The sequence below is a fragment of the Onthophagus taurus genome, chromosome 11 (assembly GCF_036711975.1).
Source record: "Onthophagus taurus isolate NC chromosome 11, IU_Otau_3.0, whole genome shotgun sequence".
NCBI classification, from domain to species: Eukaryota; Metazoa; Arthropoda; class Insecta; order Coleoptera; family Scarabaeidae; genus Onthophagus; species Onthophagus taurus.
In genome coordinates this window covers 14,813,915-14,839,892 of record NC_091976.1, presented here as the reverse complement: position 1 = coordinate 14,839,892, position 25,978 = coordinate 14,813,915, and the positions used below count along the sequence as shown (strand labels likewise).

Here is a 25,978-nt window from a genome sequence, read left to right as displayed (position 1 = left end):
TTTTGAAAAGCCCATATTCGTGTGAACAGGTCTTCAGAGCATTGCTCTATTAGTTCAACCATTGCACTGATCCCGACGAATTTCACAATGTTTTCATGTCTATGATTTTTTCTGTTTTCAACTCGCGGGAATTAATCAACATTATTATAATAATCTCAGCTAGGATATAAAAATTTTAGAATTTGAATTGCTTTCTAAATCCGAGAGTATACATATCCTTCTTTTAAAATATCCCTTATGTCTAACCTCACACATCATAAATACTTGCATCAATAACATCGCTCGTCCTCTACCTTGGAAAGTAACAAATGATCTGATTGTAAAATTTGTGAAAACCATCAACTTGTTATTTTGATTTGTGCCCAATGAGTTTTGTTTCAATAATTACATGTCACTACATGTCTGTGATGATATAGTTGGTGTTCATGTCTGATGGCGTAATAGTTACTATTCTGGTTTTTAAATGATACAAATGGTCTTGAATCAGTATTTGAGCTACAGATGATAAAGTTATCATTGATTACAATTAATGATCGACACTCGGTCTGTGGTCTCCAGCGAACTAAAGTTAACATGATCAATCCGTTATTATGTATGTAATATATGTACATAATAAATATTTCCACACTATTAGATGTCATTACTTAATGTCATTCATTGGATGGTACCTAGGTTAACCTTTCATTCTCTCCTTCTGACGCATATGAAATATCGAGGGTCATAAATATTTGTTAAATATAGTGCAATATTCGATTAGACATTTACTTAGCGAGTTGCCTTTCTGAACGAGGTAAAGAATTGTGTGTGTCGATAGACGGTCGGTTGATGATCACAAAAAATAGCGTAATCGTGTAACCGTGTAATTTATATTGAATGACAAAGTAGTGATATGAAGTATAAAAAGAAAGTTGTGTTTGGTAATGGACGCTGGCATGGTGAAGAAGCGACTAAAGGTTTTTTTAAGTGTTACTCAACTGTTCTTGGTATATTTCATTAATCTCTTATCAAAATTACGAAATTTTTATTACGCTGCTTTGTTGCTAATACACTAGTGATTATTTTCTAGTACTCCGGTACTCTGGGGTTAGTGAGCAAATAATCAAAGTAGTACTTAATAAATAAACTATTTTAAAACAAAATATGCCTTTTATACCAGCTGTATAAAAGACAATAAAAATACTGCAGAAACCATCGTCTAGATATCCATTCGGTGGAGCAAAAATTACAATACATTTTGGCAAATTATTAAATTGTATGATATTTCTGATTACTTGAAGTTGGATTTATCTCTTTCATCGCACGCTGTTGACAAAATGATTACATATTGTTTGGAATTCGTCATTGAAAGTCATTTGCTTCGTCATATAATCGATACAAAAAAACCGTTAATGGACCTGGTGACACATTGTGTGTTGAAATGAAACGTGATGGTATGTGTTTAATTTCTTGTAAGAGAAAGAGAATGAGTAAAAGAATGAATTTGCGATTTTAGAGTTGATCAATTAATTCAGATGAGCAGGACGACTTATTAACATTAATTGCTATTTCAACTTTTTCAATTTTTTTCCAACACCTACAGCATGACATTGGTCAATCGCCTTTCCTTTCGTTCAATGGTACCTTTGGCAATATGTGGATTTCCGCAGAAATAAAAGCGTTATGAAGATGACATTTTTAGACCATACTTGTACAGTTTTGCAGATAAGAAAGAGCTCGTCAACTGTAATGTATTTTGATGGAATATATCTATTCTTGTGATTACCACAAAAACCATTTCAAATTCCAAATTTCCAAATAAATAAGCGTATTTGTTTTGTTTATGAAATGTCAAACAAAGCTTCCATATAGATTAAACTAAAATTAGAACTAAAACTAGAACTAACACTAGAAACTTTCGGGTTTTGCCGTGCGTCTTTTAATAAAAGGTTTGACGTTTCGGATGCCATGTTGCAACCTTCTTCGGAAACTGGTTCGAAGTCTGTAGAGCTACACATGGCATATTTACTATTTAACATATACAATGTAATATATAACATGAGGAGTCGCCTTCGCTCTCCTAAGCATCTTGTGGGTTGGGTTGGGTGGGGTTGGGTTGGGTTAGAGAAAACAAATAATTTACAATAAATATAGATCTTGTGATAATCTCCGTTCAATCGCCTGTGAATATTTCTTCTGCCCAAATTGTAGAGTACATTCACACATATGTAGTCGTTCGTGGAACTTTGTGGTTATCAATTCGTTGTGTAGTTGCTTGTTTGTGATAAACCATTCGGCGTCCACAGCTATTCTAAATATCTTATTTTGTAGTGTGCACAAGTTTTTCCGATTTGATTCTGCCGTATTTCCCCATATCTCACAAGCGTACATCACCATTGGGCGAACTAACGGGGTGTAAATTAGAATAGTGCATTCAGGTTTAAGGGAAGATTTCCTGTTTATGATATTATATAACTCAGCTGGTCTCCCATAACCTTTATTTAGCTTTAAGTTGATATGATATTTCCAAGTGAGTCTTGTATCCAAATGAATCCCCAGATATTTTACTGCTTCTTCGTTGTTTTTCCATTCTATCTGTTTGTCGTTGATAACTGATTGTTGGGGGTTTCTTATACGTCTTAGGCCCAGTTTATTCACCTTTGGTTACATTTAACTACTGGATATTTTCCATGGTTAATGTAATTTCACTTGCCATGATTGGCTATTTGATCAGTAACTATGGTAAATATCCGAAAGTTAAATTTAACTAAAGGTGAATAAACTTGAACTGTGAAAATTTTTGCTGCATATTTTTGTTCGTTAATGTCTAAATTACATAGGTTGAGCCATTTGTTTATCTTACTCGTAATTGTTTGTAATTTACTTATTATCTGTATTACCCGCAAACATAGCTATGTCATTCTGAATAATTTGGGTCATATCGTGCATATAAATATTAAAAAGAATGAGAGTCAGGACACTGCCTTGTGGAACACATGCTCGTATTGGTGATTTGGAGGAAAAGCAGTCGTAGATTTTGGTGGAGAAGGTTCGGTTTGTCAGGAAAGATAGAAGCATTGATTTGAGGTATTGTGGTAATTCAAGTTTAAGGATCTTGAATTTCAATTCATCCAACCAAATTCGATCGAAAGATTGTGTAATGTCCAAGAAGAGCGCTGTTGTGCATCTTCTATTACTTCAACTATTCGTTGGAGTTGATGATTTGTTGAGTGTCCTAGTTTAAGCCCGAATTGAAAAGGTAGTAATATCTGTTGTCTATTTAACTCATCCAGTTATCTCTTTTTTATAATCTTCTCAAGGAGTTTTGATAACAGGCATAATAAACTAATTGGCCTGTTGCTTTCTAGTTTAGATATGCATTTACCTGGTTTATGAAATAGTAGTATATTAGCATGCTTCCACAGTTCAAGAAAGTATCCGATTGCTAAACATGCATTGAATAAGCTGGCTAGGTAAGCATAATATTTTCTTGGGAGATTCATTAAGACAATATTTGTTATGAGGTCATGGAGCTTTCTTCTTAGATAATGAATTGGTTATTTCCTGAATTTCTTTGGGTGATGTGGAATTTGTAGCAATTTTACTTGTTATTACATTTTGCTCTATATATTGTCGAAGATGCTGGATGTGATGTGCTGGACACTTGTTTAAGGGAGTCAATACATAGATAATAATATGTTCTGCGCAGATCGTTGTTTTCTCTTCATCAATAAAATAAGATTTGTTATTTTCCTTAATTATCGCAATTTCATTCGGTTTCACCTGGATTAGTATTGTTGGTATGACTCAAGACGATATATTTCTAATTCTTTTTTTACTCATTGCGACAATCAGTTGAATAATGTTCTGGCTTCTGATTTTTATGGCATTGCCATTCTCGACGAGCGTTGTGCTTTTGTTCAATTAGTGCCAGAATTTCATTTGGGGTTATGGAATTTCGCCGTTTTTGTATAGGTAATTTACTGATTGTAATCTATAAGATATAAAAGAAGAACTTACTCATTCTAGCAGGAAAGCATTCGGATCCCCACCAGATATGATTATTGCATTAGCACCAAGATTTGAAATGTTTTGGGGTACCTCAGACTTAAGGTTTAAGTCTCAACTTGAATTTTTTATTTATGCGAGAAGAATTGTAATATTTAGTAGGAATATGTTGAATCAAATGTTATAATATATATAATACTTTTTCTATTGCTTTGAAATCATATATTTTATATCAATGCTGTGATTTAAACGACCTTGTCCAAGCTGTTTAAGCTTTTAATTTAAATTTAAACGAAAAACTTTTATCAATATAATTTCATATTTTTTCGGACTCCAGTACGAATATCAAAAGAGAATTTTATTAATATCATCCCCTGTCGGTTGGTTGAAGGCGGAGAGGTCAAAAAGAAAGCAGAGAAAGAGAAGATAAATTACTCTGAACAACAACAACAACAGCATGAGCTACGAACGGCATCACGAGGCGGCGGCACACCGCGGGCTGATGATTAAATAATTAATTAAATTCTTTAAGTTGGGCGCCCCCCCCCGACAGCACCTTGCGTTGCCCCCTTTTCATCGTTTTCGTACTGTTTCTTTACCCCGCCACCCAACGCTCGGAAAATCCGCTCTCGTTTCGCTAAACTAATAATCACGGCCAAAACGAGCGCACAAAAGTGCCATAAAACGCGAATTCATGATTGTGTATTTTACAATTGGGGCGGGGGCGGACTCGGTATGCGGGGAATTACTCGCGAAATTGGCTTTTCTAATTTAACCCGTCCAATAAAGGGTTGTGATATTGCGTCCTCCACTTCCTCACCCTTCCTTCTTTAACCATCTACAAAATTATTTCCACAACCCCCTTATTGCCTTGTTTTACAGTATTAATCTAATACAATCTCGATTGATGTTTCTTATTCCTTAACAAATCTTTTAATTCTTTTTATGAATTTGGTGAATTCTGCCTTCGCAGTATATTTTTGGAGATTATTTTTTTTATTTTAACGGCGGAATATAAAATTGGGTTGGGGATTCTATTGTAGGTGGGTAGTTATACGCAGGGCGCGTGAAAATTTTATTAGTTGCAATCGCGCATTAAATCATAACGGGGGCGCGCACTTTACGGTGCCCCACGCTCATATATAACCAATTTCGAAGCAATTAAATTCAATTGTGCACGAACGCGCGTACGTGAACGGTCGATGCGTCGTTTTAGAAAATAAAATTTCGACTAGTTATTTATGGCGTGAACGTGCCGTACCTATAATACACCATTCTATGACTGTTTTATAACTTAAAACATAAAAAAAAACAAATTTTTAGAATCCAAACAAAAAGATATGGAAAGATAAAACCTACGTCTTTACAACCATTCGATGAACAAAATTGTGGATAACTCAAAGAAGATATCTGATTTAGATTCAAAATTAAATTTTTAAAAAAAAGGATAATTGTAAATAAGGATAACCCCAGTTTTACGTCACTTTTTTTATTGTGCAATATCGTTCGCAACAGGCTACAAATTACAATATGAGGAAACCTTTGACAGAAAAAGAGCTGCTGGAGATCATTGAAAGTGGACTGTCAGATATAGGAGTATTTGACAGATGACGGTGATAATGTGGATGAATGGAGGGAGACGTTTTTGAGAAAAATAATAAGGATGAAGATCAAGAAGAGACTGAAAGAGAACGAGAAAATCTTTCTGAAGTAACAAAACAAAATAACTGTAGTATTAAACAAGATATGGATGTGGTAGAATCACATGAAACGATTGATGTTCCGATAATTACTGATGTTGCAATAACCACTAATGTTCAAACGAATAATACTAGACTAAACAAAAACCAAGCCAAAAAGATACAAGAATCGAAACATTTATGAAAAACCATGACTTGACAATAAAAGGAAATATAATTTGGATGAAGAATATTACTTAAATTTTCCCAAATGTTGCTTGCCATGAAAGACAAATTCCTTCCGATATACTAGATGAACGAGAACGTCCTTTGTGTTTTTTTCACCAATATTTTTCTGAAGATCTGTTTCAACTTATGACTTACAACACTAATTTATATGTGCTACAGCAACATAGTACATTTTCAATTTTCAACCCACAAGACTCGACGAAATGAAAACGTTTGTGGGAATACACATAGTAATGGGAAATTGTCACTACCCAAGAGTGCCAAAATTGAACGCACTTATAATTTCAAGCTCTATGACACTAACCGTTTTTTAAATTACGAAAACATTATTATTTTGTGAATGTCGAAGAAAAACAGGATAACAATCACATATTATGGAAGATACGGCCATTATACCAGACAATTAGAAATAGATGCCTTTCCCTACCATTAGAAACCGATCTCCGTATCGATGAACAAATCATTCCCTTCAAAGGGAGTCTCAGTGTCAAACAGTATATAAAAAATAAGCCTTGTAAATAGGGTATAAAACTTCTAGCCTTGTCCACACAAGTGGACTATTATTCGATTTTATAATTTACCAAGGTTTAACGACATAATTAATTCCGGAGCACACAGAAGTTTTTCGTATATCTAGTGCAATTGTGACGACATTGGCAAAACGTATTAGGGAATCCAATGTTCGTTTATGCAGGCTGGTCCATTCAACATGAAACAAGCGAAAACTGTTCATTTTACATAAAAATGGACGTTGTAAGCCTTGGAAACCATATGACGATAACATTTTTGACCTTGACCTTATTTTCAAGGTTATATGAAGGTCATGGCCAATATTTTAAATGATACCCTATATACAGGCTGATTCTCAACCTATACGCATAAACGTGGGGATTTACTCCTCGATGACGAATAATGACTAAAGGGCCAAAAAAATTGTAGTAAAAGATTTTCTGTTTCATAGATATCCGTGATATTTACTTACAAATCAAATATACATAGAACATTTTAAAATAACATCACAGCAAGTGTTCGAAGTTATTTTCCATATTTTCTATCAATTGGGTTCCCCGAATCCACTATCCCAACTAGCGCAGCCTAAACCAGGTTGTTGGCGGATTGCCTGTGCAGCAGCATGTAGCTGATTTTGCAATATTTGCTCAGTATTAACTTAGGTGGCGTACACCATTGGGCCATCTCGACCTATCCATCCTCCAGGACACACATGATCTACATGTCGAAGATTATGTCGGATATCTAGGAAACTAAAAAACTTTTACTACAATTTCTTTCATCTATTTGTCAATATTTGTCATGAGGAATAAATCCTCATGTTTATGCGTATAAGTTGAGAATCACCCTGTATTTTATTGTAAAATCTGAATCTGTGGATAAAAGTGATGTAATTAAAAAAAAATAAAAAATTTTTACTGTGTGGTTTTGCCAGTACAACGAGCAAACGTGTTTTGGAAAAAATTGAAACTTTCTTAGAAGTATTTAAGTAATGTTTATAATCTAGCAAGAATAAATAAGATTTATGAATTTTTAAACATTTTCCTACCTGCTTCGATATATTATCTTTAGTTCTTAATTCTTAGAATAATATTTAAGAATGCTCAACAAAAAAAATCCAGAAGAGGTATATCGAGTGACCTCTAAAAGGTTCCGACATTTCTCCGCCTTTGTCAATTTGATACTTTGATGCTTTCAGAGACTTAATTGGTTGAATTGTTTTAAAATGTAACAGGTAAAACTAAATTTGCATAAAAACTGCTTGGCAACAAATTCTGATTTCATTTCATCGTTTTACATCAAGGCAAAGTGTTTAAACTAAGTCATTAAATCATGGATACTCTAAGTGTGGTAGAAAAAGTCGGAATAATTTTTATTTATGGAGAAAGTGTCAGAAAAGTTGCTGATAGTATAGTTTTATATCGAGAACGTTTTCCTGATCGAAATACGCTTTCGAGAAGTACCTTTTATAGAATTGTGAATGATTTCACTAACACTGGAAATGTGGAATTAAGAAAAAGAACTCGGCGAGCAACTGTTACTATGGAAGAAAAGGAAATTGCAGTATTAGCTAGCGTTGAGGTAAATCCTCAAGTTAACACTCGACGACTTGCAATTGACGCCGGAATATCGAAGACCAGCATTTTAAGAATATTAAAGCGCAATAAGTATCACCCATACCACATTTCATTGCATCAACAGCTTTATGGAGGTGATTTTGAAAATCGATTAATATTTTGTCAATGGGCACAAGAAAGAATGCGGTTGGACGTCAATTTCCTTGGTAACGTGCTATTCTCGGATGAGTTTACTTTTACAAACAAAGGACAAGTCCATAGACATAACATGCACTATTGGAGCGTTGAAAGTCCGAGATGGTTGCGTGAAGTAGACATGAACGACCTTAGTCGGTTAATGATTGGTGTGGCATATTGGTGATAAATAATTGATCGGTCCATACTTGGTGTAGCGTACACAGCCTACCTTCACATAGAAATTATAACTTTTATCAAATTACCCAAGTTGCTATGTTACCATTTTGTTGATATTTCGATGTAAATTTATTCGATTATAAACGGTGTGTTTACTTATACTTATAAAATGAATACGTATATGTAGTACTAGTACAAACCTAGAGATGGCGCTGCGAGCGCTATTTGCAATCTGTATTATCTGCACAAAACAAAGTGCGCATGCGTGGTTATACTTTCAACAAGTATCAGTGTTTTGTTCGACAGATTCAATCATTTCTATTATGCCAAAAGAGGCTTGTCAAACTGCCCAAATTTTAAAATTTTTTGATAATGTGTTTGACTCGGTGAATGGAACCTTAAAAAGGAACAAAGAAGGCAAACCACTCAAGATGGTTGTGACCAAATAGAGTGAACACCGAAACTTTTGGAGATGTATGGTAATGAAATAGTAAAATGCAATGTTCATCAACATTTATTACTATTTTTTTTTTATGCATTGTTGTTTTAGATATCTACTTTTCTTTTTTATTATTATAATATATATATTATTATATAAAGTAAATTTTAAATAAAAATATTTAATTAATAAATGTAGCTTTTTTTTATTTAAAAACAAATAAACAAAACCACTATACTATATAAAAATTATCCATTTAAATTTCGCGGCTTATCGAAAGAAGTACTAGTACATTCCGCTAATGGCGCTGAATTTCATTTCGACCAAATAATGGTGGGGAGTAAAGCTTCTATATACATATATATAATATATTTTTCTATGATTATAAGTAATCATCCAGACAACACGTCTGTCTTTGAGTTTTGATTTTTAAAAAGAGTTTTAAATTATTTATTTACTACAACTCTTTACTGGTGATCCCGAACGAAATAATAATTTACTTGGTATGCTGAATGGGGAGAAGTACCGAAATATTTTAGATGACGTCTTACCAATGTTACTTGTAGATTTGAGCAGGGAAGAAAGACAAAATATGTGGCTGCAAAATGATGGGTGTCCAGCACATTTTTCACATATTGCACGTGAAGCTTTAGATCGGGATTATGCTGGGCGATGGATTGGAAGGGGAGGTCCAATTTCCTGGCTTGCCACATCACCTGATTTAACACCTCTTGATTTTTTTTGCGGGGCATCCTTAAGTATAATGTTTATCGCGAAGTACCGACTACGCCAGAAAACATGAAAGAGCGGATAAGAAATGCATGCAGAAATAGTAGCCAAGATAACCTTTTAAGATTGAAAGAAGGTTTTAGTAGAAGGGTTAATAAATGTACAGAAGTGGGTGGGGAAATATTTGAACATTTATTATAAATTTTATACTTGTTGTTGATTAATAGTATAGTTTAATCATTTTTTTATAAATAAACAATATTTAAAACTATTTAAATAAAAAATTATTTAGATTTTGTCTACAAAAGATGTTTCGCCGTCGTACTGGCAAAACCACACGGTAATTTCTTTTTTATTATTTTACCATAGATTCAAATTTTGCAATCAAGAACATAGGGTGCCATTTAAAAAATTGGTCCTGACCTTCATAGGACCTTAAAAATAAAGTCAAGGTCAAAAAATGTTATCGTCATATGGTTTACCCTTTCGCACAGAACAACTTTTATTTGGTTCATTTTTATGTAAAATGAACCGTTTTCGAGATAACCGCTTGTCTCACGTTAAATGGACCAACCTGTACATGACAACCTCTTCAGCTATTACAATGTATTACAATATCTACGGAACAAATATTTCAGAACATTTAGAGCAAACTTCAGAAACCACCGTTCTTATCCTATAAGACTATGAAAAATGACTCCTTTAAAGAAATCATTAACAAAGATGGCATAATCATGACAAAGTGGTTTGACAATAAAAGTGTCATATTGGCTTCGAATTATAGAGGTGTAGGCATACCAGATTCATGCAAACGATGGGATTAATGTGATAAGGCATATAAAGAAATTACGCGACCACAGATTGCAAAGGATTATAATCACGAAAATGGACCATGCGTATATTAACCATGCCATTGATATTGCCTGTACAAATGCTTGGCTGGAGTACAAAGAGCAAGCCAATCGTTTAGGTATGCCTACAAAAGATGTTCTGGATCTTCTTGGTTTTAGTGCGTATGTTGCAGAAGGACTTATAACAGCCGATAAATTGCAGACAAGGAAAGAGGGACGTCCATCGTCTGTTGCATTCTCAACCTCAGGAGAATTTCAAGACAATGTGCCGAAGTACGGCTAATTTAACAAGTTTGCTTTGACCAAATTTTGAAGCAAAAAAAATTTCATTGAGATGCAAAAATCCGGGGTGTAAAGAAACAAACTGCTTTTTAAATTACCATCAAAAATAATAGTTATTTATATTACAAGTGGGCTAGAAACATAATTACAGTACGAGCGTGGAGAATTGCACGACGAGGTCGTAGACCGAGTCGTGTAATCACACGAGTACGAGAAAAGTCTATTTGACATTTATAAAAATATTTTGAAATGATTGTTGACAATTTTGAATTGTTAGTTTCAACAACATGTTTACTCATCTGGAATAAGTGTTTTGAAATGTAAAACCATAACAATTAATGTTTATAATAAATAGTATTGTTTCTCTGTAAGTAGATAGCACTTGTTCTTTTGTATTGTTGCTCGTTTCAACAAATTAAGTCTGTTCTGATTAGGCTAAAAATGCATTACGTAATGAAACCAGTGCGGTAATGAACTTCATTACGTAACTCAAATCACCTCAAATGAGTGCGGTAATGATGACTTATCCAAGCAGGCGTAGCTAAAATAAATTTATTTCAATAATTTAAGTTTTTATTTCAAGTTATTACTTAACAAAACATATGTAATAAACTTATTTATCTAATATACTGCTCAGTCATTCTCTATTCAATTGTATACCTTACTCATACACCTTTAAGTCACTATGTATTCAAGTGAATACATGAGAACTCAAAAACAATATACTTACAAAAATGTAAATACTATCAAAAATAGTAAAAAATATCACTCTGCTATAATGCCAAAAATGAGATTTTTCTCTTACTAAAAGAAAATGCGTGACCGAAACGGTTAAATAATTATATCAGAAAATAACATTTTTGAGATCTAAATGATGATGTATAGTGCAGAAGAGAGAGAGAGAGAGTTTGTCCAAGGCTAATAATCGTGGAGGTTTGTGGTGAAACTCGGTTTTAATGCGTTTTAATGGTCGGGGATCTGGGCTCCTTAATCAAAACTAATTTCCGGAGCTGACCGTTCGCGATGGGCGCCTCTCCACCCGCCAACCGGCAATTAAACTAAAGACATTATTTCGCTAATTTCATTGCTATTCCATTAGAAGGGGGCCGCGTGATGCAGATAGCCGGTGTCCGAAGCCGCCACCACCGTCGTTCCTGACGCTCGTTGCCCCAGGCTGCTATTAATGGCCTCAACCAAAACGACCCAACTCCGCAGGAATTTAGGCTTATTACTTTATCATCCAGAAAACGATCGTTTCCCCTCCCCTTCTCTATCAATTTTTTTTATCATTCTCCGAAAGTTACAATTCAAAAAACATATATCCAAGAATAAATACACAAAATTGTATAAAGGGGAGTTTTGGGTATTATATAAAATTTATGACTAGCGTCGACAAAGTTCGCCCGCGTTGCGGTCATGCGGAAACGAAAGAAATTCGGTTTCTGATAAATATTCAACGTAGTTCGGAGAATGAAACCACTTAGCCTGAAGTCATGAGGAAAGTAACTTCGAAATCCAGCTTGTACAGTCCAGTTTTCTATTCCGATAAAATTTGTCTTCTCCTCTCCCCAAAAAATAGAAATTGAATTAGTTTCAAAAGAGCCAAAAATGATAATAAATATATAAGAAAAACGTCGCGGCAGAGAATTAGGTAATGGAAAAAAGACATTTTAGGGGTTGCGTAGAATGACGTATATATTAGTATATGCGGAAAAGGAAGGATGTGGCACCCTTGGTAATTACGAGGAGTGTGGTACAGGTGTGTCTGAGAGCTTCCGGGGGAAATTACTGCGCTGGGACTCGTTTCCATAAACCAATTTTCCAACAGCCCGCAGTTCCCCATATATTGATATTGAAAACATTGTTGCGGAATTACGATGATGTACATCTTACGTACAGAATGTACATATATAATGATACACACGTAAACTTATTATTGTACATAGTTTATTTTTTACACAAGAAAGGAAATCATAGATATATTTAAAATAAATCCTTTTGAAAATTAACTTTACCTAATAATTTAGTAAATGTCTTTTTAAATGTAAAGGTGCGGAAATTACATTAAAATTGTTAAAAGTGCCAGTGTCTTCCGGCGAAATTGGGAATGTGGCCAATTTTCAGTGATAATAATCGTCCTACTAGGTAGACTGTGAGTGTTAAAGTGGACAAATTTGAGTTGAGGTATTCACTATTAGATGTTCTTGCTAACAAAACAACACAGGGGTCGAAGTACCGAAATTATTGCAGTTTTATTATTATTTATTTATTTATTATTGGGACACAAACAGGGAGGATATCCCCAGTGAAGCATCCTCATAAAAACAAAGCACTTAACTACATACCAAGCAAAAAAACGAGAAAAGAAAAAAAAATAACAATAATTATAACATTAACTATGAAAATAATAATAACAGCATTGATAGTTGCTAATTAAAAAAAAAAAATTACAAAAAAAAAGCGAAAAATATTATATAATTGTACTACAATACAGAAGATAACAACTAAACGTTACGTAATAGTAATTCTCTAAATGAGCGCAACGAGAGTCCAAATAGAGTAACATGGTTGAAGTCCTGATTGTAAGTATTCAAAAGCCGAACGATAGGCGAGTTTAGATGAGCGTTCGTGTTCGATGTGCCTAAAAGGAATGTAGTATTCCGCCGCGTGAAACGCTGTGGTACATTAAAGTTCAACACAGACAGAAGATCAGGTGCGTCCAGCAAGCCATTGACCAGTTTGAAAAGAAAAATTAAGTCTGAGACTAGCCGACGCTGCCGCAGGGATAATAAGTTAAAAACCACACAGCGTCTATCGTAATCGCAATAGGGAAGATGATATTTGTAAGCCAGATAGCGTACAAAGCGTCGTTGAACCGCTTCGATGCGATCACGATAGACCGCGTACATAGGATTCCACACTATGGAACCATAGGATAATACGCTATTAACAAATGCCATATAAAGGGATTTAATGCTTGTAAAATTGGTAAACTGTCTACTTATTCTGATAACAAACCCTAGGTTACGCAGGGCTTTCGCCACCATGACTTCGATGTGAAGGTGATATCTCAATTTGGCATCAAGTATAATGCCAAGATCCTTCACTCTGTCAGTAGAGATAATAGGTCTACCATTAAAGTTGTAATTAAAATTAATAGGATAGCGTTTCCATGTAAACGTTATTTTTTGGCATTTGTCATAGTTCAAATAAAGTTTGTTAACGCGACAGTAATCATGTAGACGATCGAGGTCCTCCTGGAGCCTTAGGCAGTCATGACTAGAGCTGACTCTAGTAAATATTTTATTATCATCCGCATAGAGCAGGAATTTGGAAAATTTAAAACAAGAAGAAATGTCGTTAATGTAAATTAGAAATAATGTGGGCCCAAGGTGACTTCCCTGAGGCACACCAGATGAGATGGGTTTGTAGTCCGACAAAAAGCTACCCATCCTAACTGCCTGACTTCTGTCAGAAAGATATGACATTATCCAGCGCACAATGCCGGCAGGAATGTTAAAGGAGGACAGCTTTTGTATAAGAATTCCATGGTCAATCTTGTCGAAGGCTTTAGAGAAATCGGTATAAATTGCGTCAACCTGTGAGTCCTCATTTAAGGTAGAATGAATAAAATTAACATAAGACACTAAGTTAGACTCAACCGATCGGCCAGACAAGAATCCATGTTGTTCAGTAATGAGAGAGTGAGCAATAGAGTGGTTAAAGTAATCGCAAACAATTTTTTCAAAAACCTTTGGAATAGACGAGATAATAGAAATTGGACGGTAATTAGATATCAACTGTCTATTCCCTGATTTAAATATTGGAACGACAAAAGCTGTCTTCCACGCGCGCGGAAAAGTACCTTCGAGTAAGGATTTTGAAAAAATAAGAAAAAGTGGGGTCGTCAGTTCGGCAGCAAACTCCCTCAAAAAGGAAGATGGAATACCATCCGGACCAGAGCCAGAGGACTTGTCAAGATGGGTCAAAATATTGAGGACTGCGTCAGCAGAGAACCAAGGTGAAACACCCTGGCCACCGAAGACCATTGAGCGGTCAATACTACCATCTACGAAAACCGAGGCGAAATACTCTGCAAATGCACAAGAGATATCATGACCTGAGGTCACCATTGACCCATCAACAGAAAACATAGCGGCCGGCAAGCCAGACACATCCCCTTTCCTGGACTTAACAAAGGACCAGATTCCTTTGGGATTTTCCATAACCCCCGCCTGAATCGAGTTTAAGTAATCTCTATAATCAGCCGCAATAAGCCTCTTAGACCTGGAGCGCAAGATAGAGAAAGCCAAGTAATCACTATTATGTCGAGTAGATTTCCATTTTTTATGGTAAAGTAGCTTTTCTTTAATGACACGAATAGTTGAACGTTTGTACCAGTAAGGAAAACGTTGCTTAGGCAGAAAGCGCTTAGGAACGTCTCTGTTAATTACATAATTAACGCGGTCATAGAAAACTTCAACCATGCTCTCCACGCCCATCCCAGCAAAAACAGTCTGCCAATCGATACTATTTAAGAAACACTTGATAGCTCCGGAATTCGCGTTCTTAAAAAGAAAGCGAACATTCGGACCGTCACTCAGACAAATGAACATGCCCGATAATAAGAATTCAAACGGTGGATGGTGGCAGTCAGGATCCACAAGTGGATCGTTGCAGAGGTGTATGCTTTCGACTCGACCGTTAGCGCATAGAACAAGATCAAGAATTCTATTATTAATATTCGATACATTATTAAATTGACTAAAATTACAATATGAATAAATGTTAAGAAAATCAATCGCGCGACGGTCGAAATTCCCTGTGGGAATTAATACATCATCTTCAGACATAGACCAAGAGATAGTTGGCATGTTGAAATCACCTATAATAACAATCATAATTTCCGGGTAGGCATCGCGCACAGCAGACACACTGGACAAAAACAGATTCAGCGCTTCATCAGCAGAAGGAGGAAGATAAACACAGCACAAAAGAAAAATTAGTTGACCGCACTGAACTTTCAACCACAAGTCCTCCGCACCACTTTGCAGACTCGGCATGGGAACGGTATGAAAGCCATGCTTCGCAGCTATAAGGACTCCGCCACCATCGCGCTTGGTGGAAGCCGTTGAATTTCTATCGCGACGATATACGGTATAAGATGAGTTGAGTAACTCCTTGTCGGATATGCTATCATTAAGAAATGTTTCAGTAAGGCAGATAAAATCCGCCAATAAGGCATGTGAATTGATTGAACAAGTATTAGTCTTGGATCGTAAACCACGGACGTTCTGATAATAGAAGCTGATACCCATAAACCGTTAAAAAGTGATAGGAACAACAATAAAAACGACGAGGGCCATCTTACAATTTATTCAAGTCAGACGACGATTTGATCACCAAAATCTTCGCTCTATCATCTTTCCGCACATGGATCACGCAGCTCTTCGTCCAGATATACTTGTAGTTTTTATTTCTCGCGATTTCTCGCACCTTACTAAAGAGGTCCATGTTACGAGCCGTAAGATGTTCATTAATGTAAAGATTATCCGCAACGTCGGGAATCGACAGACAACGGCCATTGGCACTGCGACGATATAATTTGGCCGCGCTAAAAATACGGTCACGTGTTATTCTGGAGGTGAACTTTACTATAATGGCCTTAGCGCGCGACTTGTCTTTTCCTGGAGATGGTCTTTGAGGCAAGCGATGAACTGCATCTATATCGGAAGCCACAATAGGAGATTTGATAGCTTCCGCAATGTTGGACACAATTTCGGGAAGATTTTCTCCTACATGTTCGGGAACTCCCGCGATGATCAGATTATTGAGCCGCGAATACTGCTCGAGGTGATCAAGGCGACACTCCGTAGCAGCTAGATCAGCCTTAAGTTTAGAATTTACAGCGACCAGCGCATCGACTTGCTTAATCTTATCACCGAAATTGTTAAGGGCTCGCTCGAAATCAGTGATTTTGTCGCCGTAGAAGGAAATTGACTTAACAATCTCGTCGTATTTGTTTGATAAATTCTTTACATCATTCTGAATAGATGATAAGAGACGGTACAGTTGAGCATTGCTAGGGCCACTAGAAGACTGGGAATCAGAGATTTCATCGTCAATTATGACGGATTTATCCAAATTTCCTCGACATTTGGAACATTTCCAAAAGACACCCCCCGCCTTAATTTGTTCAAGCGCATCGGACGAAATTTTTACGCATTTGGCGTGGAAGTTCCCGTGGCAGCCGCCGCACTGAAGGCCAGGACTCTTGGATGACAGGCGAGACGAGCAGATCTTGCACCCCGACATCGATACGGGGATTCCGGTTCCAACGACAGGACAAAGGTCAACACGAGCGAATACGACAACGCGGCGGAAGAAAGAATATGTAAAAATAGATATATTAATCCTTCGAAAAATGTTGAATGCAAAACCGAACAAAATCAAACCACCACGCTGACCAGCACCCGCGGGTGAATGTAAAAAACAAAAAAGAAGCCTTAAATATAACAATCGCACAACACTACTTAGAAACTCAAGAGACGCGATTATGCGACCGTACACCTCGCACGTTTTCGCGACTGTCTGTTGTAGCAAATTGTGCTTCAGTTTACAATGAAACAAATTAGCCAATTTCATGCCGTTCACTGAAATTGGGAATGTCTCAATCTCTCAACATTAAATTAATACAAAAATTGAAGTGTTTTGATCATTTGAAGTGACGAAAGTTCTCATAATGGGGTTCTACTTAAGTTAAACGAAAATCATGAATTTCATCAAAAATTATTTTCCGCGATGAAGCTAATTTTTGGCATAATGGCTTTTTCAATGAGGAATATATACGTTATTATTACTGTGTAATAACGCAACCCCACGTACTTTAACAAATTCTTGGCTAAGTGTCCTCTTGAGAGAAACCTCTGAGAGTAACTCTCGATATCTACTCTCATCTGTCTGTCCACTTGAGACTGTTTTAGCTCTCCGAGAGCTTCTATAAAACTTCCTAGAGCTTTCTCTCAGACAATTCTCTCAGTACCGTGTCCACTAGTGAAATGTGTCCGTGCTATGGAAAGTAAAATTTATTTTCTTTCAGTGTTTGGTGTGTGTAAATATGGATGTAAAAAAAAATTGCATAGTGTTGTACAAAACTAAAAAAAAACAAACAGAAAAAAATAAAAAGAAGCTGTTGGGTGAAACCATGTATTTGGCGTAGATTAGAGCTGGGTGTCAACAAATATCAACATTCGTTATCAAATTGTTAGTTATTTGGCATACTTGATTCACAAAAGAGTGAACTCGATTGCTTTAATGGCACTTATAAATGCAAACTATTAGTTTATTATCGTGCACGTGATACCTTAATGGTGGCTTGGCAGTATTTTGGAAAATTATTAGAAAATATAAACTTAAACGCCTCAATTGCTGAAAGACACTAGATATTGCTGGCAGAAGACTAAGTAGTACTAATGAAAAACTAGATGTTGCAAATGAAGCAGATTCTTCTCTTACAGAAGACTTCACACTACCGTAATACTGTTGGTAGAAGACTAGATATCGTTAGATGTTCTTACAGAAGACTACACTCGCTTCACGATTTCTATGTTCTTTAGATTTTATATTCCTAAGAACTGAATTTTCTTCATACACTTCAATTGATTCATATATTTCTTCTTGGGACCATTTTCTTTTAGGCGTCATCTTTAAACGTGTTATATTGAGAAAACTCGCAGCAGAATTCGAACCGTGTTCGTTTTTTGACAGTTACTCTCGCGTTATTTATCGTGAGACTAACTGTGTAAGAATGAACTGAGAGTAATTGTGTGTGTCCACTTGAGTACGAGTCTCAACTTGTTCACTCTCCGAAAGTTAGTGGGGACTCTCTGATAGTTACTCTCAGTACTCTCGTAAGGACGATACAATAAATAAAAATGTTTGTCATGTTACGGTTACTGTAGTTCGTCATTTTCATCGCCATGTTCATTATTCTGGGCTTGACAACAGTGATACATAGTTCCAACAAGGTCATCTTGGTCATGCAATTTAATGTCTTCAGATTTTTTTATGCGGTTATGTTAAAACCACATAAAAGTTAAGACGTTGGTTTATCCCAACAAGCCAATAACGTTAGAAGAGCTCGAGGAGAATATCGAATGCAGAATTTCTAATGTTTCGGCCGATATGTGTCAAAGAGTGATACCAAATTGGGCGCAAAGAATTGATCGCCATTCTTTGCACTTGGAATACATTTCAGACCAATAACTTAATTATTCTGTGTTTTATTTAAATATAAATTTGTTATGACCTTATTGAAAACTCTATATATGTAAAATACACGTCCATCCTCAGTTAGGTCCTTGATTTATCTCCTGTAGTTTCTGCTTTTTGTACTATTGGTTTTTAATCTTGTTCTTCAATCCTGACCACTAATAGCTTCTCCTTTGTTGTCTATGACAACACAGATATTTATTTCCAAATATGTTGGTATCTCTTCTATTCTGCAAGCTTTCTGCAGCTGCTTTTCAATTTTATGTTGATATATTAATTATGATTAGCATAATATAGAAAGTGACGTTGAAATTGAAAAAAAGGAGAAGTACGTACAAATAGAAACTTTTTTATAAATAAAATATAAGCATGTATGTAGTTGCCTCACTTTCCCGATTTTTCACTCGCTTAGTTGCCAGCTTCTTTATTTTATCCTCCCAAGTGATTCCGGGTCTCCCCTTTGGCCTAACTACTTTTACCTTAGACTTGCTAATTTTTAGTTTAGTTCTTCTCTTATACTTCTCTTTTTGTTTCTATACCTCCTGGTTAACTGATGATAGATGTAGTTATCACTAATAGTGGTTTCTGCTTTGTTGTTTATGAATAGAATGATATTCATGTCCTGAACCTGAACGCTTGGGTCTCCCCATTCCTCGACCTACCTCCTGCACTTGTAATTCCGCTTTGTCTATATCTTGACTTACTCAATTTGTTTTTCTCGCTTATTAGTCAACTGTGTTTTATTATTAGGTCATATGATTCGGAGTCACCCATTTTCCTTTGTTTTTTGGCATCGCATCAACAATTTTTCGATGTTATGTTTCTTTTCTTATACGGACAAAGTGTCCATACCATCATAGTTCTTAGTTCTTTCCTTACACTTCTGTGCGCAACTTACATTGCACATATGGATGACCAGGAACATTCAGCGTTCGTGTTTTCTTCGTCCATTGTCGGTTCTTCAACTTTATTTTATTAATTTTAAGTACCTTAACTTCAACTGGTAGATTTTGGAAATGATTCGCGGTATGCAACGAGACAAAAACATCAGCATATTAATGCACGTCACTAATCTTTAAGCCTCTTCATTGACCCCAAAGCGATTAGGTCTTGGCGTTTCTTTCTATATGGCTGTTCGTTTTGTTTGACTTTTGTGTGACTGTTTCGTTTTGCCCTTTGGAATGGTATTGATTTATCTCCACAAATCTTTCCATTTCTCTTCGTTTTTTGGTTATTAGTTTCCAGCTTTTGACATTGTTGAGATTTTTCTTTCTCTTTTCTTTTTGTTCCATTTTTTGTTGATGGTGGCAGAGTCTTCGTATCACGTTTTGGATTTTGGTTTAAAATAAAAGATAAAACTTAATTCCATTTAGCACTATTCATTTATTATAAATTTACAGTTATATTGAATAACTGAAATCAAAACTGTATATCAAAAAGTGGTCCCCTTCTGCATTGCTAACGCATTTTTATTAAAACTTTAAGAAATAATCGCTGACCACACATTTCGCAATTAATAATAATTTATTCATCTTATTAATATGCAACGCGACATTTTTTCGACTTTTAGCGATGCCTTTTACTTTGTATGAGTATTACACACAAATATTTAATAGTCGGTAGGGGTTGTATATGTTAACGTTTTGATACAAAATATTTTGATGTTACCCTCCAATTTTGGTCTACCGGGAGCAGACTAGAACTTGTTTAGTAATCATCACGGTGGTCTTTAAATCAGAATTTCTCAGTCTCGATCTAGTTAGAAAGATAAAACATGGCATAATTACATATCTTATCATATATCATATTAAACGTCCTGAATTTAGCAAAATCATACATAACAGATATAAGGCATATATTTAGTTCATATCTGTAAAGAATTAAATTCTCTATCTGTTAGATCTAATTAAGGTTTATTCAAATTTACGAGTTCTTACGAGATTTATTCTAACAAGTATTCCTGAGTGGTTGGAAACCCGATATTTTAGTCGCCCATGTCAAATTATGCAATCGTATTTCAGTCAGAAATGCTTATTTGCACCATTTGGGCAATACTTTAGTAATGTTGCATTGGGAGGACTTTTGCTTATCTATCAACTCAAGATGTTCTTCGATATTAATCGTATCTACACTAAATTAGACATGTGTTTAAATATTAAATATAAATAAATATTTCACTTTTCAGATTTTGTGTTGCATGCATGATCTAATTTTTTATATTAATCTGAAATGGGTAGTAATCATTATATACCAACATATATAATAAAAAAATTTAATTATAATACACAATTTATCTTTTACATCAAAAATTATCATAAAAAATTATATAGCAGAGCCATCAAAACTACTTTTAATAAGATCACCAGTTATAGCAATATAACAAAATGCACCCTCGCTGGGAATCGGTTGATGTGCTAAAAATTCTGAAGCATCAGGACTTGTAGGATCGGTAACAGGTTTATGTTCGCAAGCCAATTTAGCAGCTTCCGCTAAAGGACGAAGTGTTCTCCAAGGAGGGTACTCAGCAAAAGGACCGATCAGTCTCAAATCGTGAAGGTATCCCAACAAAGCCATGATATAATCGTTTCGGATTCCTCTCATGCTTGAACATGACTCATCATGGATCGTACAAAGAGTTTGCACCCACGTGGCAACTCGCGTGCTTTCGTATCTACCTTCAAGAAGGGCGGCGTACGGTTTTGTTAAGTAAAGCAAAAATTGGAACTCTTGGTCTAAGATTTTATCTAACTTATGGTCTTTGTCGCATTCTGCTCTACTTGAGTGAACGGAACAATCTAATTTTTTGAAATCTTCGGGAAGATTTGCTAAAGTCTCAGGCCACATTGAGTCAATTTCCCACTCTGCAGCGGGAACCGGTTCGTAGTCGAACTCTCCTAGTTCAGGAAGAAGGTCAGGTGGTGCATCAGCGAATATTCCAAACAGTTCGTCACTTAAGATTGTTAAGGTTAATGCTAATAAATATCTAGAAACATAAATATGGTTTCGTGATGAAGGAAAAAAGTTTATTTGGGTTTTTACTTATTTCGTTTTTCTCTTAATGGAGATGTTTGGTATTCAGGTCTGAAAAGTTTTTGAACCCAAGGTAAAATTTTTTGCCGTTCCAAATCAGATGATACAGCCGGAGCTACCACTTTTAAAACTGAACTGTAGTACATAAATTCTGAATTAAGTAAATCCCATTTCATAGTAGGTCTAAAAATTAAAATGATACTTATATGTCGATGAATATAATTACAATCACCCTTTAGCGTGTGAGGTTTCATTTTCGGTAACAACACCTTCCTCTTCGTTTTGCTCGTTCTGCATTTTTAAAAGAAAATTTGTAAAATGTCTTAAGATTGATGTAAGAATGAAAAATGTCAAAAATAATTATTCAAATCCAACTAAGATCAATTTATTAAAATGAATTTTAGTGAGATATTATCTATTATAATTAGTGCATGTCTGTTATAAACCCCTCTTGTAATATGTCAAAAGTCGTCATCTAAAGCACATCCGAAATCGAATAATTGACAGATTCGGAGTAAACCAGACATGCCACTTACCACCGTTTAAATATTTAACCGTAACGGTGATCCCTCAAACCTAACCTGTGCATAAAGCGATTGGCACAAGACCCGGAGTAAAAAGCAAAACTGTGTTACCATCGGGTCGGTTTAAAAAAACCCAAAAAATCAAACAAAAAAAATGTAGTAAATTTTATCGTCGAGAGTTTTGTGTGTTAAAAAACGGTCCAACTGAAAAATTAATTGATGCATTCGATACGGTAGTAGTAACGTCGGCTAAAAAGGGGGCAGTGTTCGCGAGGCCCCCCGCGTACATTAAATGAATTGATGATAGGACCGAGGGCGACAAAAAATACATGAAATGCATTTTACTTATACTAATGGGTCTCAGCGAACCCGTACGTTTTTATTATAAATTTAAACTCAAAGTGCCTTCACACATTTTAACTCGGAGAGAAATTTTATAAAAGTCTAGTCAAAAAGTTATTGATAATTTTTTTTGATATTTTTTTTAATGTAGTTTTTAGTAAGTGCGTTTTTAAACATCCATTTGAGCACTTTAGCGTCGGAGTGTATAAATTTAAAAGTGCATTAAAGTTGGGAGAAATAGTTTGGGATTGCACGAAAAGCGGCCGTAAATTTTTATTTAACTCCAAATTGTGTTATGAAAATTTACCGTAAAAATTCTCAATTGTATTACTTAACAAACGTACTTAATTCTAAATGTTTTAACGAGTTTAAAAAAAAACTTGTTGCCTCGTTGGTGGTTCCTTTGTGTGAAAAATTTTGGGCGAGCTCTTTGTTACCATATTATTTTTTGATTTGATGCTTTTACGTTGGAAAAGGTCTCCCGGTTTTATTGCAATAGAAAAGAAGTTATTTATGTGCGATTTTACGGCGGAAAACTTTATTAATTAAATCAAACGGAGCGGAGGAATTCAAGTAAACAGCGCGTTTTATCGAGGAACTTTTATTAAAAGTCCTAGCAGTGAACCCCGTCCTCCGTTTCTCGACCACCACCCCCAAAACCCTTCGTTAACGGGTTATTATGGGTTTAATTGCGAAATTTTCAACTAACAAGGAATGCTACGCTTCGAGTGGGCTTTACTTTTTTATTTTCCTCAATAATATGGCTTCGTCCACTAATTTCTAGGTTTACATTTTATTCCATAATGCGGAATACAGAATTGCCCTTCTCTCAAACAACTCAGAACAACCGCCTTTAAAGACATCGTTCCGTTCGTTATCTAATGAATAAAAAAAATTTTGTATCGTTCATTTTAGAAACGGAGAGATAAAATGGATGTTGTGCCATCAGAGTGTCATCTTTCGGTAACGCACGGAATTTAATGAAAAACGGCACCGTGTTAAAGGCGAATTGCGGCGGAACGCGAACAATCTACTTGCTCCCTTACTGGATGTCGCCCTGCCATGGAAATAACTGTCATCTATTTTGCAGATAAGATCGTAATTGAATCAGCCGGGCTGCAGATTTGCACGCGGCCCACAACGGGGTTCCCGACGCCCGGGCCTCCCCCGTCGACGTCGCGACGCCCCATTTATGGCATTATTGCGTATTCGACTTTGCGGTCACCATCCTCTCCCCCTTTTAACCGAAAGAGAAACCGAGAGAAACAAAACTAACATGACAACTAAACCACAAAAGATAATTTATTGTTATTAAATGACGAGTCGTAATAATAATAATAATATTACGTCTCATAATGTTTGTTCTGGCATAAGGAATGTTGAATACGCAGCTATATCTTGAGTGACTCCTTGGAACAATAAACCCTAGTCGCTCAAGTATGAAAGGACAATCGATGTTATATTCAATAAGCTTTTGTCGCGTTTCTTCTGTCCGTCAAGGAAACCATATTGTGTCGCGCAAGCAAATCATTTTGTGGTATACCTCGCTCAGGGTAAATTCCATCAGATTTGTAAGAAAGAAATTTTAAGAATCTACGATGGACTCGATCAAGGCTTAAGAACTCACACGCATATAAGGGAATCCAAATCAGGGAAGCGTATTCTAACTTACTCAGAACGTAAGCACAATACAAGGTCTTTAATAAGCTGACAATTGTGAAATATTTAAATATACGCATCACAAAACTTAGGGATCTAAAGGCTTATTGATATGTGTTTTAAAATTAAAACTTGCATCAAACAGGACCCCCAAATCGCTGTACTCCTCAACACGACTTAAAGTGATGGCAGCAATATTGTAAGGATATATGCATGGTGACGAGCATCGGCTATAAGTAAGTACACAACATTTATCTATATTAAGGTTAAGTTTGTAGGTCTTACACCATTGCACTATTGTGTTTAAGTTGTGCTGCAGCTTATCTGCATCTGCCACCGATGAGACTTCGGCAAAGATCTTGATATCATCAGCATACCCCAAAATCCGACAATCAATTTTTAGAAGTAAGTCATTTATGAAAATAACAAACAACAGAGGATGGATCAGTATATACAACATCCACTTGCCTACGTCTATCCAACAGATAAACTCGGAAATCGTAGCCAAGTTGGTAATTGTAGAGCGGAAACAAAACCAAGCTGGGAAGCTGATACAAAGGGGTGTGTGTTGGTGTACATAAAAGAATATAATAACTTTTCAAATAGTTTAGCAAAATTGGAAATTATCGAAATTGGTCTATAGTTTGAAAGGGACGTACGATCATCCTTTTTATAAACAGGCACAATTCTTGATCGTTTTCATCGTTCAGGAAATTCACAGGACGTAATGCACAAGTTAATAATAAATTTAAGAGGGCAAGTAAATATATAACGGCAGTCTCTGACCATAAAACTTGGCAACAAATCATCTCCAGCAGTATGTTTATTAGAAAACGTTGCCATTTTTAATTAGCTCCTCTTCTGTAATGGGCTGAAAAGAGTATGGCAACAGATTGAAATCAGATTCAGTGAAAGTTCGGTCAGTAGATACAGTGTGAACAGCAGAAAACATGTTAGCAAAAGCATTTACAATATCTTGAGGATCAGCAAGAACATTGCTCTCATTATCAATCAGATTACAGTCATTCTTCAGTCATTCATTATCATAGATTTACATATTATTATTCTTGTGGTACGTTTCTTAGCTCGGAGAAAATTCCATATATTTTGGACGGATTTGTTTTGATGATAACTAGAGTCCGGAATTTATGCAAATTGCATATTATTTACCGCTGATAGTACGATTAAATGTTTTCTGATCTAGACGAATTACGTGAATAGGAATTGAATGACGCCTATTAATTTTTACATATTTGACATATTTCGAAGTTTTTCGCATATATTGCATATTTTCACATATTTTCATATATTTTACAGTATTATAAGTTTTGAAAGTGCAACGTCGATTCCTTATTTATTACTTGAGGTTTAATTCATATTATGGTCAACTCATATTATGGTCAACCGTCGCGACGCACTGTCGGGCGTTGCACGTTCGTCGATGGTCCGTCGTTTTTGGCGACTTAGGCCCGACGCGGGTCTTTATGTAGCTGGCGTC

The 25,978-nt window shown here is 35.6% G+C and overlaps 1 protein-coding gene across 1 annotated transcript; it reads right to left on the bottom strand.

The window, feature by feature from the left end:
• Positions 1-21,183: 21,183 nt before the first annotated feature.
• On the bottom strand, positions 21,184-22,311 carry LOC111413744 (uncharacterized). Its single transcript, XM_023044842.2, has 3 exons — positions 22,188-22,311; positions 21,965-22,138; positions 21,184-21,908 (listed from the first exon to the last, which is right to left on the bottom strand). The coding sequence occupies exons 1-3, from the start codon at positions 22,250-22,252 to the stop codon at positions 21,248-21,250; spliced, it is 900 nt and encodes a 299-aa protein (XP_022900610.1). The 5' UTR covers positions 22,253-22,311; the 3' UTR covers positions 21,184-21,247.
• Between the last annotated feature and the right edge of the window lie 3,667 nt (positions 22,312-25,978).